The sequence below is a fragment of the Trachypithecus francoisi genome, unplaced genomic scaffold (assembly GCF_009764315.1).
Source record: "Trachypithecus francoisi isolate TF-2019V2 unplaced genomic scaffold, Tfra_2.0 Contig01461, whole genome shotgun sequence".
NCBI lineage: Eukaryota > Metazoa > Chordata > Mammalia > Primates > Cercopithecidae > Trachypithecus > Trachypithecus francoisi.
Window position 1 is genome coordinate 1328281 of NW_022681433.1, and position 17052 is coordinate 1345332.

The 17052-nt window shown below is 36.6% G+C and overlaps 1 protein-coding gene across 7 annotated transcripts in view; it reads right to left on the minus strand.

Annotated features, from left to right (window-relative positions):
* The window catches only part of DGKH (diacylglycerol kinase eta), a 222378-nt gene that overhangs the window by 51536 nt on the left and 153790 nt on the right, over positions 1 to 17052 (minus strand). For all 7 annotated transcript variants that reach the window (XM_033234140.1, XM_033234136.1, XM_033234141.1 and 4 more), the window contains 4 exons: positions 13532 to 13617; positions 5291 to 5390; positions 3117 to 3390; positions 1905 to 2027 (listed from right to left, as the gene is read on the minus strand). In XM_033234140.1, coding sequence (XP_033090031.1) covers positions 1905 to 2027; positions 3117 to 3390; positions 5291 to 5390; positions 13532 to 13617 — 583 coding nt within the window. The remainder of the gene's footprint in view (positions 1 to 1904; positions 2028 to 3116; positions 3391 to 5290; positions 5391 to 13531; positions 13618 to 17052) is intronic.

The following is a 17052-nucleotide window of genomic DNA, read 5'->3' on the forward strand; positions in this document are numbered from 1 at the left end:
CCCAGGCTGGAGTGCAGTGGCCAGATCTCAGCTCACTGCAAGCTCCACCTCCCGGGTTTACACCATTCTCCTGCCTCAGCCTCCTGAGTAGCTGGGACTACAGACGCCCGCCACCTCGCCCGGCTAGTATCTTGTATTTTTTAATAGAGACGGGGTTTCACCATGTTAGCCAGGATGGTCTCGATCTCCTGACCTTGTGATCCGCCCGTCTCGGCCTCCCAAAGTGCTGGGATTACAGGCTTGAGCCACCGCACCCGGCCGCCCAAGTTTATATGTAGTGAAAGTAAAAGCAAAAATTTAATGATTGCAAACATTTTAAAAATTTTTTTGAAAATAAGATAAAAACAGGTATTTAAATTTCAAATAATTTTATCAATTATCTTTCCTTTTACTTATTAAGTTTACATTCTACTTATTTAGCTTCATATTAAAGATAGAATTCTTTGGGAGGCCGAGGCGGGCGGATCACAAGGTCAGGAGATCGAGACCATGGTGAAACCCCGTCTCTACCAAAAATACAAAAAAATTAGCCGGGCGCGGTGGCGGGCGCCTGTAGTCCCAGCTACTCAGGAGGCTGAGGCAGGAGAATGGCGTGAACCCGGGAGGCGGAGCTTGCAGTGAGCCGAGATCGCGCCACTGCACTCCAGCCTGGGCGACAGAGCGAGACTCTGCCTCAAAAAAAAAAAAAAAAAAAAAGATAGAATTTAGCAACAACATATTAATAAACCTACCATCTAATTTTTTTCAAAGTTAACAAGTAATGTTTCAAACACGTACAATTTAAAATGTACTCACTACTACTAGTCCTGTAGGAAATCAGCCATAAACATGGAGAATGAAAGGTCTTCATCGTGCCACAGCTCAGGCAGAAAATGTTAATCTGATATGGTCAGCTCTCCATAAATTTGATTTTTTTCATTGTATGAAGACGTTTCTTTTTTTATAATTTCAATTTTTATTTTAGATTCAGGGGGACGTGTGCAGGTTTACTGTCTGAGTATACTAAGTGATGCTGAGGTTTGGGGTATGATTGATATCATCACCCAGGTACAGAGCATAGCACCCAATAGTTTGCTTTTCCACCATTCCCACCCTCCCACTTCTAGAGTCCCCAATGCCCATTGTGACTACAAACAGTTCTGATATAATGGTGCTGACTCTTCTAAGAGCCATGTATTTATTTTCGTGTTGCCTCATCTTCATTAATATTTTAATTTCTGCTTTTATTCCAGTAAGTTAGAAACTTTTCCCTGAGGCAATATAAAATATTAAAAGTATAAATTCATTTTCAATTAAAATCTAAAAGGTAGAAAAATATTTAACATTCTTCAGGCAATTACATATTCCTTTCCTTACAAAAATAATTTCAACAAAGCAAGGCCTGTAATTGGAAGTCCTGTGATTTTAAAGCTTGCTTTAAAGTCCTATGATTTTGAAGCTTAATAAGGACTATCAAGCCAGAAGGTTGGTTGATGGAACTGAAGGGACTGCTGAATCACTTAAATACCCAATTTTGTGCCTTTGGAGCGTTAGGAGAGCTGTAGCTTTCTTACAATTCTCAAAGAAATCTATGAGCTATAATGGGTTCAAATCAGATGATTTAAGTGTTTCTTTCCTCTTTCCTCGGGAAAACCAACATATTTAGTCATCCTTAGTCGTATAATGCTTAGTTTACTGTTACAATCTCTAGATTACATGATAAGAGAGGGATGTGAGAGTACTGGACAATAGTCTAATCTTTATTATTTTAATATTTATGAATATCTATCTAAGTGTTAACTTCCAAAAAACCTTTTCGAAAATAAAAATACAAATAGTTTTTTTCAAACTGATCGGCCTTTTGAAAACTAAAAGCAAAATGACATTTTATTTCATTCCAAAATAATTTTTTCCCATTTCCTCACCAGTTAGTGATTCTTTGGCACCATCGTCTTTAGCTTCCTCCTTAGACTCATCTGTTTCTGTGCTGTCATAATCAGAGGACTGATTAGCTGGTTCACAGGGGTGAACTGTCGGGTCATCCATAACTTCAGGTAGTAAGAAGATAAATAGTTTGGATAAGTAAAAATAAAGTCCATTAACATTAAGATATGCTCAGGAAAGGAAAATTGAAACATATGCTAAAAGAAATTCCAGATTCACAAATAACACTATTTAGCAATGAACTTGGGGTTGAGGTCTGAAGAACTAAAGATTAAAAACTAAAGTTGCTAAAATGATATTTTTATCACAATAAAAAAGTGAAGTATAAGAATTTTAGAGAATGAAATACAAGTTACAACCTATAAAGGGGTTTTTGAACATTAATTATTCCTATTAACATTAACATTCAGACCATAGCTAAAATTCTGAGAAGTATTGATATACATATTAATTAAAACAAGGCAGAGCTTTTATAAGCTCTTAATAAAGCAACATAAACATCTGGGAAATTAATGTTAAGAAAATATTTTCTGGCAGGGTGTAGTGGTTCACGCCTGTAATCCCAGCACTTTGGGAGGCTGAGGTGGGTGAATCACTTGAACCCAGGAGTTTGAGATCAGCCTGGCCAACATGGTGAAATCCCATCTCCACCAAAAATACAAAAAATTAGCTGGGTATGGTGGTGCACACCTGTGGTCCCAGCTACTCAGGAGGCTGAGGGAGGAGGATAGCTTGAGCCTGGGAGGTGGAGGTTGCAGTGAGCTGAGATCATGCCACTGTACTCCAGTCTGGGCAACAGAGTGAGACCCTGTCTCAAAAAAAATTTTGTTTTCTATATTTTCAAAGTGGGTTTACAGGTTTGACTTTCTTCAAGAATTCAACAGATTCCAATTAAGTAAACTACATCTAAAATGTTTTCAATGTCATTTAAACTAGTTTTATATTTTAGATAGAAATGTTTCAATTTAACTTATTTCTGATATTTTATTTTATTCCTCACTAATATGCTGATTCTTACTACTACTATTATAATATATAAGACTATGTACAAGTTTTCTTATAATGACTTTATCTTCTATCTTGCCTTAAAAATTTTGTTTTTAAAAAGTGTGTCCAATCTGACCACTATGAAAACTCTGTTATGCTTGCAGTAGAAATGCTGCCAACTTCTTCCAAAGTTTGTTAATGTGTACCTTTTCCGGCTTCCTCAATGACTTGCCTCACTGCTTTCTTTAAGCTATTTGCCCGCAACATGATTTCTCTTGGTTTCACGGCTTTCTGGGAGGAAGGTTTGGTAACGTCATCCACGAGCTGTTCTTTGCTTTCACCCAGGGACTCTTCACTGGACGATTCCACAGCATCTTCCTCCACAATGAGAGGGCTGAGGCCAGGGAGAACAGGCGCAGCCTGGGAATCTGTGTGCAAAGCCTGCAGCAGTTGTTCGAGCTTCTCGTTTAGGACTGAACACTGAGAGGAAAATACGGCAAGAGAAAATATTCAAAAATAATCAAGATCAGCAGACAAAGTACAAGAAATTTTTATAGAGATGTTTTGAAAGTGTAATTCCTAGAGAGAAAAACACTAAAATTCCCACCTTTAATTTTGTAGATGCTTTGGTTCTGGAAGCTGCTAATTTTAAAACCTCCATTTAGTAGAGATAGACAATGATAATTTAAATTATGGTTTTTGATTTCGAGGGACGATGTCTTTATTGATGTTTACTACATGGAATAATTTATAATTTTTTAAGTTGGCACAATTATTACAGAATTTCATTGATTTGTAATTTCAGAGTCACTCAGACTCCATTTCATGGGGAAAAAAATCTTTACAATGTGTACACAGCTATTTTTCTTAAAATAACACAACAGACACTTTATACAAAGTGATGCTTTATATAAAAAATTACACAAAATTTGCTATAGATTATAACAAAACACTGGATCAGCTTTTTAAAAAAAGTAATTGACTTAATGCACCATTCTGAGCATCACAAACAGCATGTCTGGCTGAGCCGCAGCAAACTCCCCTTCAAAGCTTTGGTTTGCAAAGGAGTGAACAATGCCTAAGGGATTATTGGCTCAGAGAAAGTGCAGGAAGGAAAATGCACAAGGATAAGGAGGGAAAAGAAGAGGGGTACAGAAAGAAAAGCATGCACTAGGCAAGCCCTTGTTTCTTTCTGCTTTTCTTGTATTACGAGAGGTGAAGAAACATTTAGGACTGAAGCTGTTGATGCTACCCCCAATATATTTTTCATCTCCATAAAATTTCCAGTCCCTTTCCTCCTCATCTATTTGTCTTTGAGGACATGCTGAGACAAGATTACAGCAGAAATAGTTTAGAAACAGAAGTATGGCCAGAAAGGGTTTCTATTTTCTGAAACTCTCCACAGAGCAGAAAGACAAGAGAAAAAGGCAGAAAACTTCAAATATATATTTATTTCTATTTTCTTTGTCTTCCACTCAATTGAACTGCCATCTCCAGCACGGATTTGGGGAAGCTGATTCCTTTGCAAGTCCGAGATACTCAAGCCTTTTGTAAGAAGGTCCCTGTTGTGAACTTATGAAAGCAAAGGTAGTAGTTTTTAAGGTTCAGTAAACTGTTCTTATTTTAGTTTATAAAAGGGGAAAGAAATCTCTAAAGAAAAAGGCAATGCAAGAAGCAGCACTCTGAAAGAGACCAAGAATTGTAATGTCTAGGAAATCCAAAGAACCATGCTGGAAGAGAGCTGAACTGGCCCAAATCTGCTTGGAAACGGAAAGCCTTGCTTTCCCCACTGGAACCCAGCTGCATGGGATCCCCTGTGGTCTGAATGCTATGCATCTGCCCTTCAGTCAGTCATGGCCAGGTGTGCTGGCTCACACTTGTAATCCCAGCATTTTGGGAGGCTGAGACAGATGGATCACCTGAGGTCAGGAGTTCGAGACCAGCCTGGCCAACATGGTGAAACCCTGTCTCAACTAGAAATACAAAAATTATTTGAGTGTGGTGGCAAGCACCTGTAATCCAGCTACTTGGGAGGCTGAGACAGGAGAATTGCTTGAACCTGGGAGGTGAAGGTTGCAGAGAGTAGAGAGATCATCACTGCACTCCAACCTGGGTGACAGAGGAAGACTGTCTCCAAAAAAAGTCAATCCCTGGGACAGGGATTTGAGTTAGGTTTTCAGCAATGCAGTTTTCCTACATATTAAAGTGTAACAATAAAATAGAATATTTTTTTAAATCCTCAGATCTCATCCAAAGTAATTTTTCTTTCAATGTAAGATGTTTTGGCAGGAAAACCACTTAATCAATTTAGCCCTGAAACACAGTTGAATGTGAGCATTGTCTGTAAACAACTCTCATGCCCTGAAGGGTCCCCTCTTACTTTACTGGCTATGGCGTCAGCTACAACGGCATTTTCCAAGGTTTTGTCATACGTCTTCTCTACTTTGGCAACGAAGTCCTTTACAGTTTCACATAGTGTCCTTTGAGGAAAAGAAGTTGTACAACTTAGTAAGCTTCATGAATTGATTTGCTTTGATTTATGAATATATTTAAAAAGAAACACAATTAAGCAAACTGTCAAATATCTGGGTCATCTGTATATAAATCTACACTTCTATCTGCTGTGCAGTTTATCTCACACAAGTTCAAGACATTCTAAGTGACAAATGCACACATGAATACGCCTTGCTGTATATTACTTAAATTATAGTAATTAATGTTATAACAAGCTATCCTCAAATATTTAAATTAAGTATTTGTAGATCCCATTTAAAAATGATAAAGCATTATCTTGCTTTCTCCATTGTAATGCTAAAGCTTATATATTTTCATAACAGAAATTGCAGTGTCGAACAAAGATAAGATTATCACTTGTCACTGTCAAGCCACTACTCATCATATGGATATTTTGATTGTTACAGTTACAATATATTATTACTGAAGAGAAAGAGATTGTGCATTAAGCTGAAAACAAATCTGCCACTTGAGTTATATTCTCTGTAAATCTATTCATTTCTTCCTTGAGATAACCAATGCAATAACTACGAGACTAATTTAGTTCTTGTTAGTGTCAGCAGTATATGGTTTACTTGTTTGTTTATTTTAATTACATTTGGTTTCTCTGCAATAGAAATAAGCTAAAAGACAAAATAACTTGAAACACTAACAAAATCTGCCTTTGAAAGGCTTTGGATCTGGATCTGGATCTGGTGTTGGATTAAAAACAACAATCAACAGAATGGTATATGACCTGCTTTTTTAAAGCAAAGGCTTATGCTGATAGAATCAGGCTATTTTTTAAATCATAGTATTGCTCTCTATCATTGATATAAATTGAGAAATTTAAATTAAAAAAAGGTTCCAGCAGTTATCTTTTCTATTATACTCACAACTTTCTCTGGTAGTTGAGTGGCAAAATGGTAATTTCCATATACTTCAGTATTATGAACTTAAGCAATTCAACAGATGCAGGACACACACACACCACCATCACCACCACCACCCCTCCCCCAACAGACACACACACTACCAACCTTCAGATTTATCATCTTGTAAATTGTATTACTTCTAATAATTTTTGTTTGTTTTTCTTTTTTAGCAAACATTTGTAGATTTTATTTGAACAAAAGGTAGTATTTTCTAATCCTGAAACTTCCTCGTTGGCTTTTTAAACTCAAATTTCTACAGGGAATCTAGCTTATCATTTACTAGACATGCATTCAAGTACTTCGTGTCAAGTTTTGTCTTCTTTGATCATGAACAATACTTCATGGGATTTCTTGAAATATGACACTATCACGAAATCTGTTCTATGCATTTTACTGAAAGCGGCTGTAAGATGCGCTGCTTTGAGAGAAGCATTGACGCCTCTTTCTGTAACTCCAAAATAGAGGTTTTTCTTGCCATTATTCTAACATCGTCTTGACATAATTTTCTCTTGGTTTGTGAAACTGCGTATGTCATATCATTATCATAATACTTTTGTTGGTATTTTACTCACTCCTAGAGACAGAGCCCTTCAGCCCATCGGCCTAGAAATGAAAAGGGCAGCAGGAGTGCCCCTCCTCAGTGTGCCACGTTACTGAGCCAACAGAGACTGACAGAGACACTATGATCCTGTGACAGTGGTGGCCAAAGGAGCTGAGGAAGGGGCAAGTGAAAGGACAGTGCTCGCCACACAAGTGTGGAAAGAATCAGAAGACATGCTCTATCTTATGGCTCATTAAGTTCCATATGCTAGAAGGAATATAGGATATTTATATTCTGGGGGAATGAAGTAACCTTTTATTATACCTAAATAGTGAATGTAGAGTTATTAAAACAGAAATAAAATATATTCTTAAAAATAGTACGATTGCAAAGTCCTACCAACCAGAAACTTGCAAATTGGAGAAAAGACAATCTTAAGATGTATTTACTATAGGAAGACAAAAGATATTCTCCAACTATACACACAGTTTTCTACTTTATGCATAAGACTTCCAGAAAAGATGTGCAAAAGTCAAATAAATGAAAGTAGAACACAGATTTTCCCATAGAGATTAAAAAATGCTAAATTCCCAATTATATCTTTAATCAATGTTAGAACTTTAAAAAAATAATAAAATGTTTAGAGACGGGGATCTTGCTCAGTTGCCTAGGCTGGAATGCAATGGTGTGATCATAGGTGACTGCAGCCCTGAACTCCTGGACTCAACTGATCCTCCCAGCTTAGCCTCCTGAGTAGCTAGGACTACAGGTACGTGTCACCACGTTGAGCTAATTAAAAAAGAAATGTTTGTAGAGATGTAGTCTCTCTGTGTCACCCTGGCTGATCTCTAACTCCTGGCCTCAAGCAATCCTCCTGCCTTGGACTCCCAAAGCAATGAGATTACAGAGGTGAGCCACTGCGTAAGGCCTAGACAGAACTTTTGGTATTCCCAACATTTTATTTCTTTAATTTTGTTCTCTTCCTTCAAAATCGAACATAGTCAACTGTGTGAACCAAATACTCAGTTGAGGCTAACAACAGTCCACATTTCACATACCTGATGATTTCCACCATCATCCCCACTATATTACATATGTTAGACCCACACTTCTCATCACTAGTATTAGTACCCTCATTTACCAGCTTTCCACTTAATTTCTGAAAGTATGGGCAAATGACAATAAAATATGCACATACTACACTAAGATAAATATGGCAATGGTACCCAGACAGAATCATAGATTGGCAGGCAGGGTCATCGTTTGGGAATCTGAAAAATTCATTTTTCATCTAATAAAAAGTTCCAATTTGCAACTGAAGATGATTTAGAAGTATCAGCGCATAACACATAAAAATCTCTAGCTATCTTTGTCTCTAGCTAGATTGTGCTCTGAGGAAATATTTTTAACAACTACCTCCCTTCACCAATTAAATGAGGCAGGTGGGCCTAAATTATCCTTAAAGCAGGTTCCAAATCTAAATTCTATGGTTCTATGACAATGGCATCAATATTCCTGCTAGTTAGTTGTCCCATTTTCTGAAACTTTTGTATACTGAACAAATTGCCTTTATTTTAAAACTTGGGGGGGTGAGTAGAGTACATAAGTAAAAATCCTAAGTAACTCCAACTGTTAAAGCTAAAAAAGTTTTAAAACTATTGACTAAATAAAAGGAGAGCCATATATTGCAGCTAAAGACAACTTATTTAATAACTGGTTTTCATTTTTATTAATAAATGGTATCTATGATTGCTAATTAGAGCTGTGATTCTCAGAAGATAACTCCTATTACCATATCAAATTGATGAAGTACTAAGGTCAAAGAAATGTTGTTTTAGGTTAACCCATATGTTAGCTATGTTAGTGGGATACAACTTTTCCACTAGCATTTCAACACTTTAAAAATAACTGAAAACAGTTAAGGCTACCAGGAATTATTATTGTATGAAATAAATACAAACATACACAAGAGGGTTAAAACATTTTGCCTTACTGTTGTATCACTGAATAAATAAATGACATTCACAAAATAAGGGAATTCTTTATCTAGGTGGTAATTACAAGTGTGTGTCTGTGTGTGTGTGAGAGAGAGAGAGACTGTGTGTACACGCAGTATTTTTTTAATCATTGAGTTCTGCTCTTGTAATTTAGGTGCTTACTGTACATGACATGCCTCAGTAAGAATTGTTTTTTAAAGGGGAACCATTATAGATTTTTTAAGATTTTTTTTTTTTTTTTAAGACTGGGTCTCCGATCACAGCTCACTGCAGCCTCGAACTCTCATGCTCAAGCGATCCTCTCACCTCAGTCTCCTTAGTAGCTAGGACTACAGGCACATACCACCACACCCAGCTAATTTTAAATTTTTTTTGTAGAGAGGGGATTCCACTATGTTGCCCAGGCTGGTCTTGAACTCCTGGGCTCAAGTAATCCTCCCATCTTGGCCTCCCAAAGTGTTGAGATTATAGGCATGGACCACCATGCCTGGTCAAGATTTTTAAAGTCTTAAAGAGATATCACTCAAATGTAGTGTGTGAACTTTGTCTGAATTTTGAACAAATAAAGTGTGTGTGTGTTTGTGTGTGTGTGTTTTTTAAAGACCTTGTCAAAATTCAGACAAGGTTCACAAAAAAAAACCTCTGAGAAAACTAGGGGAAACGGGATATGGCTTAAGTAATATTGATGGTATTAGAGAATTATGATTGATTTTTAGATTTTTTAAAAGATTATATGCATTCACACACACACATACAGTCAGCCCTCTATATTCATGGGTTCCATTATCTACGGATTCAACTGACCATGGATTGAAAACATTTGAAAAAGAAAACAGATGGTTGTTTCTACACTGAATATGTGCAGACATTTTTTTGTCATCATTCCCTAAACAATACAGTATAACAACTATTTACATAGCAAATACATTCGTTATTATAAGTAACCTAGAGATGATTTAAAGTATGTGGAAGGATGTGTGTAGGTTACATGCAAATACTATGGCATTTTCTACAAAGGACTTGAGTACCTATGAATACTGGTAACCAAGGGGGTCCTGGAGCCAACGCCCCACGGATAGAGAGGGATGACTATATGCCAAAAGTGTAGTAGAATAATTTTCAGGATGTTCTTAGAGATACTGTAGCAAAATAAAGTAGGAAGCAGATGGCAAAATGTTGATAAATACTGAAACTGAATGATGGGTATGGTGGGAAGAAATTATACCACTTTTCTTTGAAAATGTCCATAAAAATGAAATTTAGAGATGCTGAGCCACTGCCCATTTGCAATGGCGCATGGAAGTCAAAGCTGCACCTCCAGCATGGCCCCTCCGGCCAGCCAGGCACCTCCAACGAGACCTGCACCCAGGCCAGCACCAGCAGCTCAGCTGCCAGCAGTGGCCCCACCCTCTGCAGTTGAGTCTCCTACTGCTGCACCCTGGCAGCCAGGTCTGATGGTCCAGATGGCAACCACTGCAGCTGGTGTGGCTGTGGGCCCTGCTGTGGGGCACACACTGAGTCAACTATCATGGGAATGGGGGCCTTTGACAGAGGAGGTTAAGGCTGGGCTCACAAGGCCTGACATCACTTACCAGGAGCCTCTGGGAGACTAGCTGCACAGCAGCAGCAGCAGCCTTGCTTGTATAAGACAGAACAGTTTCTGGAGCGTGCCCAGAACTAGGGTGACGTCAAGCTCGGTGAGGGTTCCAATGAGGTGCTGAAACAGCGCAGATGTGCACATGTACTGGCCTAATCAAGAAGTTCAACTGAAGACACAGAAAATCGGCTTTCACGATCAAGTTAATTTAGCATAAAAATGTAACTGATGGTGAAGGTATAAAGTGTGAAACCAGCAGTTAAGCCTCTCCTCTGTCATTCACAGCTTCCTTGCTTCAGAATTGCAGTGGAAGAGGATATTCTTACTGTGCAGAATTTCATTAAGATGGCATAAATTTGGGGGCTGGGTAAATGGTTGCATGGCCTCTTTAAACCAGCTATTGTTATTTTATTGTTTGTGAGATAACTGGAATAAAGTGATTTTCCTCCAAAAACAATAATAAAAAATAAAATTTAACATATATTGTATTACTAGTACCAAATAATTACATATTGTCTCCTCTTTTTTCTCTTCAGCCTCTTTATGGCAAATTCCCTAGAATTGTATCTGGGGTTGTAAAGGCCTGGAAGCACAGACAAGTGAGTGACAAGAGGGGACCCGGAATGGAATGGAATCTGCTTAAGGGCAGGCAAGCTGGTTAGGGAGAAACCCAAAGCTAGGGCTAAGAGCAGAGCCTTAGACAAAGAGTCAGGCCAAGGTCAAAGAAAACATCTGAAATGTAACTGGGTAAAACGTGAGGTGATGATACCATAATTTAATATAGCCCTCTGTCATTTATAAGCTCTGTACTTATTATATTACTCAGCTTAATTATCCTAACAGTTCCATGAGGGAGAAATAACAGGCCTTCTTTCCATATCCCCCACAAATAGAAAACAGGACTGAACACTAGAAAAAGAGCTGAATGGAAGCACAATGGCTGGCCCAGGAGAGGTGGGCTACACACTCTGTTTGGTGGGCGGTGTTGCTGGGGTTTTCAATTAATTATATTGCTTGATGGTGGAATGGATAAATCTCCAGTTTGTCCCAGGCCTTAGCACTCCCTGTTGTCTTTCTCATTCCAGGCCCAGTTCATACACCTAAGTGTTTGCCTGGCCCTTGCCCTGTGAATCAAATGTATTTTGATATGACATTTCAGAGGACACTGCTAGAAAAGGTGGAAAGCTATAATGGAAGCCTTTTTAAGGTATAGCAAGTCGTAAGATAATTATTTTTTGTTTAATATAGTTAAGTAAATATTTTAACTGGCCACTTTTTATTGTCTGGATGTCAGCAAAACCTTTATATTTACTTTCATGTGTTTGATCACTACCTTTCATATATTTTACATATTTTTAATTAAGAGGAATTCTTGTTAAGAAATTTCCACAGATGCAAATAGGATAATTATAGTAGCCACCTCTTTCTCTCCCTATCATTCTTAATCTCAACACCTTTGCAGTACAACATTTTTGGCAGTGGAAACATTTTCTCTAATAAAATCTTTTTTTTTTTTGAGACAAGGTCTCACTCTGTCACCCAGATTGGAGTGCAGAGGTGCCATCTTAGCTCTAGTACAAGCTCCACCTCCCAGGCTCAAGTGATCCTCCTACCTCAGCCTCCTGAGCAGCTGGGACTACAAGTAGGCACCACCACACCTGGCTAATTTTAGTGTATATATTTTTAGTAGAGACAACGTTTTGTCATATTGCCCAGGCTGGTCTTGAACTCCCGGGTGTCAAGTAATCTGCCCACTTTGGCCTCCCAAAGTGTTGGAATTACAGGCATGAGCCACTGTACCTGGTTCAAATACAATCTTACACAGAATTCCAATATTAAAATATTAAAACTCTGTTTTGTTGACATTAATAAGTTAGAATTAAATTTTCTCCTTTACAAGAAAAATTAAGCCATAAAGTTACAGATGACAGTTATAGTCTTCTATTCGACGCAGTTTCCAATTATTTCTGTATTTTATTTTAATGACATGATTGTAAAGAAATTGTTTTCAATTAAGTAAAAATGGCAGAAGACGCTTTAGTCCAATATTTGCACAAAACAGAAAACTGCAGCACTGCCCGCCAAATAGAGTCTGCAGCCCACCTCTCCTGGGCCAACTAGTGTGCTTCCTTTACCGTAAGCCATTCAATTCTTTTCCTGTTGTGCAGTGTTGCTTCCTATTTCTGGGGGATATGTTGTCAAAAGCAACTGTTACTATATTTGTACTTTTTTCACAAGCAAATTTGTTTATAATGATTCATCTTGTCTTTCCTCAACTTCACTGCGAATTAAGTACATAATATACCAAAATTTGTGTATTTTTTCTTTACTACCACCATTTCCCACTCCTTTTCTTTCCTTCTTCACCTTTTCTCCTCTCTTCATGTGTAATAGTAACCCATGCTTGCTAAGCCAGAGTTTGAATGCATTCTTTTGCTTGAAAATTTCAGCTGGTGTCATCCCTTCTTCTAGTCGACTTTCCAGTCTCTTGACATTAGCACAGGATGCTTCAAAACTAAATTCTAAATTCCAGCCAGGCAACATTTGGGATAATAACATCAAGTAGCTTTGGCTCCATGCACAAAATCAACTTCACTAAAATCTGATAACTTTGAATTAAAATCTAATTATTCAATTTAAACATGCTGAGAAACATCATTTTGAAAAATCTCATCATTTTCCTTTTTCTAATGTGATGTAAACAGTTCCTAAATAGTAATGTTTATGGAAATCATGAATTACAATGAAATGTTTTCCATATTATAAGTAATCATAAACATTTCCTTAAATATTTAGGTTAATTAAACTCTAAATGCTTCTTACACCTTTTTGACAAAAATATTTCAAATTAAACATAAAAAAATACCCTCTATACGCCACTGCAAATAAGATGCTAACATGATTTTTAAAAATCAATCCAAATTTAGTATATCTAATTTTATAAGCTACTTCCAAGATATTTTTTGAGAAGAAAACTCACAAAGAAATGACCTAAATGGTAGGAACCAGCTATCATTTCATTTTCACCATATTTAAAGACTTAAAACCCACAACTCACTTGGCAGATGATATGACCACTGCATGTTCATCAGAATTGAGGATTTTTGTAAGATGCGTTGCAACTGAGTCTTCATAAATCGTCATCTGAAAAAAGGAAAAAAGAAAACTCTACACTGTATTATTGTTGCTGGCATTTACACAACTCACTTATTGCTGCTCCAGACATGGAGCCCTTCGTGACATGTGTTAGGCAGAGCAATGGCTATAATGAAATATATGAAAGAGTCATTATGCAAAATAGATATTTCCTTTTGGCAAAAGGCTTTCAGTTTCTAGAATTCTTTAATTTATATTCTTATGGAAATCCATAAAAACCCCTTTACAAAATTTTTTAATGTAAAAATATCTCTATATAAAAATAATTCCTACAAAGTAGTACAATAAAAGCCAAAAAAATCTAGTAAAAATTGGGCAAAAGACTAGACATTTAAATATAAAAATATCCAAATGGCCCATAAACAGATGAAAACATATCCAATCTCAGCCATCAGGCAAATGGAAACTAAAACCACAATGCAGTACCACCATACAGCTCCAAAATGGCTAAAATGAAAACAACTAGAAAATGGCAAGTGCTAGCAAGGCTATGGAGCTACAGAATTCTCATATGCTGCTGATGGGAATGCAAACTGATACACTCTCACAAACGATTTGGTAGTGTCTCTTAAAGCTGAACATATGCAATGATATCACAGGACTCAGAAATTCAACTTCTACATCTACACCCAAAAGAAATGCAGAAGTGTGTTCACCAAAAGACATGCACTAGGATGTTCACAGCAGCATTCATCTAATAGTAGAATGGATGACAAATTGCAGTGTATTTATGCAATGGAAGACCATAGGAGAATGAGAATGAATGATTTATAGCCAAGCCTCAGTATAGATGAATCTGATAAACATAACATTGAGTGAAAGAATCCAGAAACAAATGAAAGCACACAAAATGATTATATTTTATAAAGTACAAAACAGATACCAATCTATGCTATTAGAAGTTAGCATAGCAATTATTGGGATAGGAGGCGGGGGTCTTGACTGAAAGGGGGCATGAGGGGGCTTATGGGGAACTTGAACACTGTCGGGTGGCCTGGCAAAGATTTGTTTAGTTTGTGAAAATTTACCAAGCTATACATTTATGACCTGTGCACTTTTCTGTATGTATAATTCAATAAAAAAAGTTTTTAAAAATGCTGAATGCACTTTCATATAATCATGTAAATAAATATCTCTTTTAAACAATAGTCAAAATGCCAAAAGCATCCATAATCCCTTTTCTATTTGACTAAAACTTTAACATCCTTTTGAAAGAATACACACATTTTCCTAATATGTAAAAATGTATACAATATTTAAACAGCCTCATATTCAGAGCCTTACATCAAATGTATGCCTCAAATAATATTCCATTTCACACAGCTCAAAATTTTCTAGTATAAATGATCTGCTTTAGGCAAGCTGGCCACCTATGCTCTTCTGCCTGACTCACGTATCTTTTCATTACTTTTACCAATCAGCCTCAGTTCAGAATCTTCAATTAAGTCTGAATAAGCCTTCCCCACAAAGCCTTCCTGATTAGCCTCTTCCCAAAAGGTCCACATTCCTAATTTACCTTCATTCCACCAGTGAGTATGTTACTCTTTCAAAAGTATGTTACTCTTTTAAATTTCTACCTTCCCTCCTTCAAAGGCAGACCACTACAGGAAAGCAATTTTACATTAAAGAAAGGAAGGCAGGCCAGGAGCTCCAAAGTTACACATGATGTTGTATTGACCCACAGATCCACTTTATTGATCTCTTAAACACTAAAAATTATATCTTTACAGCTAGGATCAGAAAAATGAAAATATATCATCTAAAAATAAACTTTAAAATTTGAAAAAATAAAATGTTCTCCAGAGGTTGGTTTTATTTTTCTTCCCTGCAGGGTAGAAAATATTTTACATGATCATTAATGCTATTAACAAATTTATTAATGCCAGTTGATTAATGAATTAATTAGTAACATTTGATTAATGCCATTTGAAATTTACGTTCAAAAAATCCAAGTTTTTGTCCATTAAAAATATTCGAAGATCAAAAAATACAACCTCTCTCAGATGAAAATAAAATAGCCTCTATGTCCAAAGATAAAATTATAGATATAACTTATTAACCTATTATGCAGTCACTTAGCTGGGTCAGAAAGGTAAGTAATAATAAGAGTTAACATTTTGTATGTGTAGCAGGCACTGTAATTAAGCACTCTGTATACATTTACCCCTTTGTCCTGTTTTATAGCCAAAGAACTTGAGGCTTGTTGAGAAATGTGCCTAAGACCCACAGCTAATGAAATACAGAAAAGCTAAGAAGAAAGATTTAGTCTACTTTTATCTCAGTTTTCAAGGTAAAAAAGTCACACACAGTAAAATGCATTCCTGGTGCCAGCCTAGTTCAGGGTCTAACCAGAGCCATTCAGAACACTCATTTAATCTGTTATCTTGAAGTATGCTATCCCTTTGTTACAAAAATAAGTTTATTTTTAAAAAGCAAAGTTTCATTTAAAACCCTTTTGTACAAAAAAAGAGATTTCCTTCATATCTTTAGAATTGTACCTCATATTTAGTGATTCTATATAAATGATAAAAGTAAATTATTTACTGTTATTTTATATGCTAGAAAATAGACATTTCTGAAGTAAATGGAAGAAAAAAATTCTCCTTTTCGTCTTTTTTGGAAAGAAAATTAATAACATTTACAAATATACTGTTAAGATAAAGGACAGGTTTCTATAAAAATGCGTTATGTTTATGGAATCACATAACTAAAAATGCTGCTGAAAATAAAGCGGTAAATATATCAATCTTTAATAGTGATTATCTCTGGGTGGTAGGACTACAGGTGATTTTATTTTCTTTTTCATATAATTTGGTATTTCCCGATTTTTTTTAGAAGCAGTTTGGCTATCAGCAGTTTTTATGTCAGAAAATGTTTTAAAAATACAATTAGCTTCTCTAAGAAACAGCCCCATTCCTTGCCTTAGTTTTGACAAGATCATAATTTTCTTAATGACAAAACAAAGATTTCAACTGTGAAATAAACAGATGAATTTTCCTGGAGGGAAAAACAAGTTAGCATAGATCAAATGGTCTTAATGTGTCAGAGAATAATCCTCTGAAGGTCAGGTTCTGTTTTAAATCTACATCGCTTTGAGGTTTAATCAGAACATTGCATCTTTAAAAACATTAGTCATTTATGGTCTGTAGTCGAGATGGAATTAAGTGGTCTTTCTTCCTTTAACTATATCAACAGGCTTAACCCAGAGACCTGTCTTGTTGTCCCTTCAAAAGAGTAGGGGCCAGCCACAGTGTCTCATGCCTGTAATCCTAGCACTTTGGGAGGCTAAGGCAGGAGGATCTCTTGAGACCAGGAATTCAAGGCCGCAGTGAGCTGTGTTTGGATCACTGCATTCCAGACAGCCTGGGCCACAGAGCAAGACCCTGTCTCAAAAAGAAAAGAAAAAGAATACGCAAAGCAAGT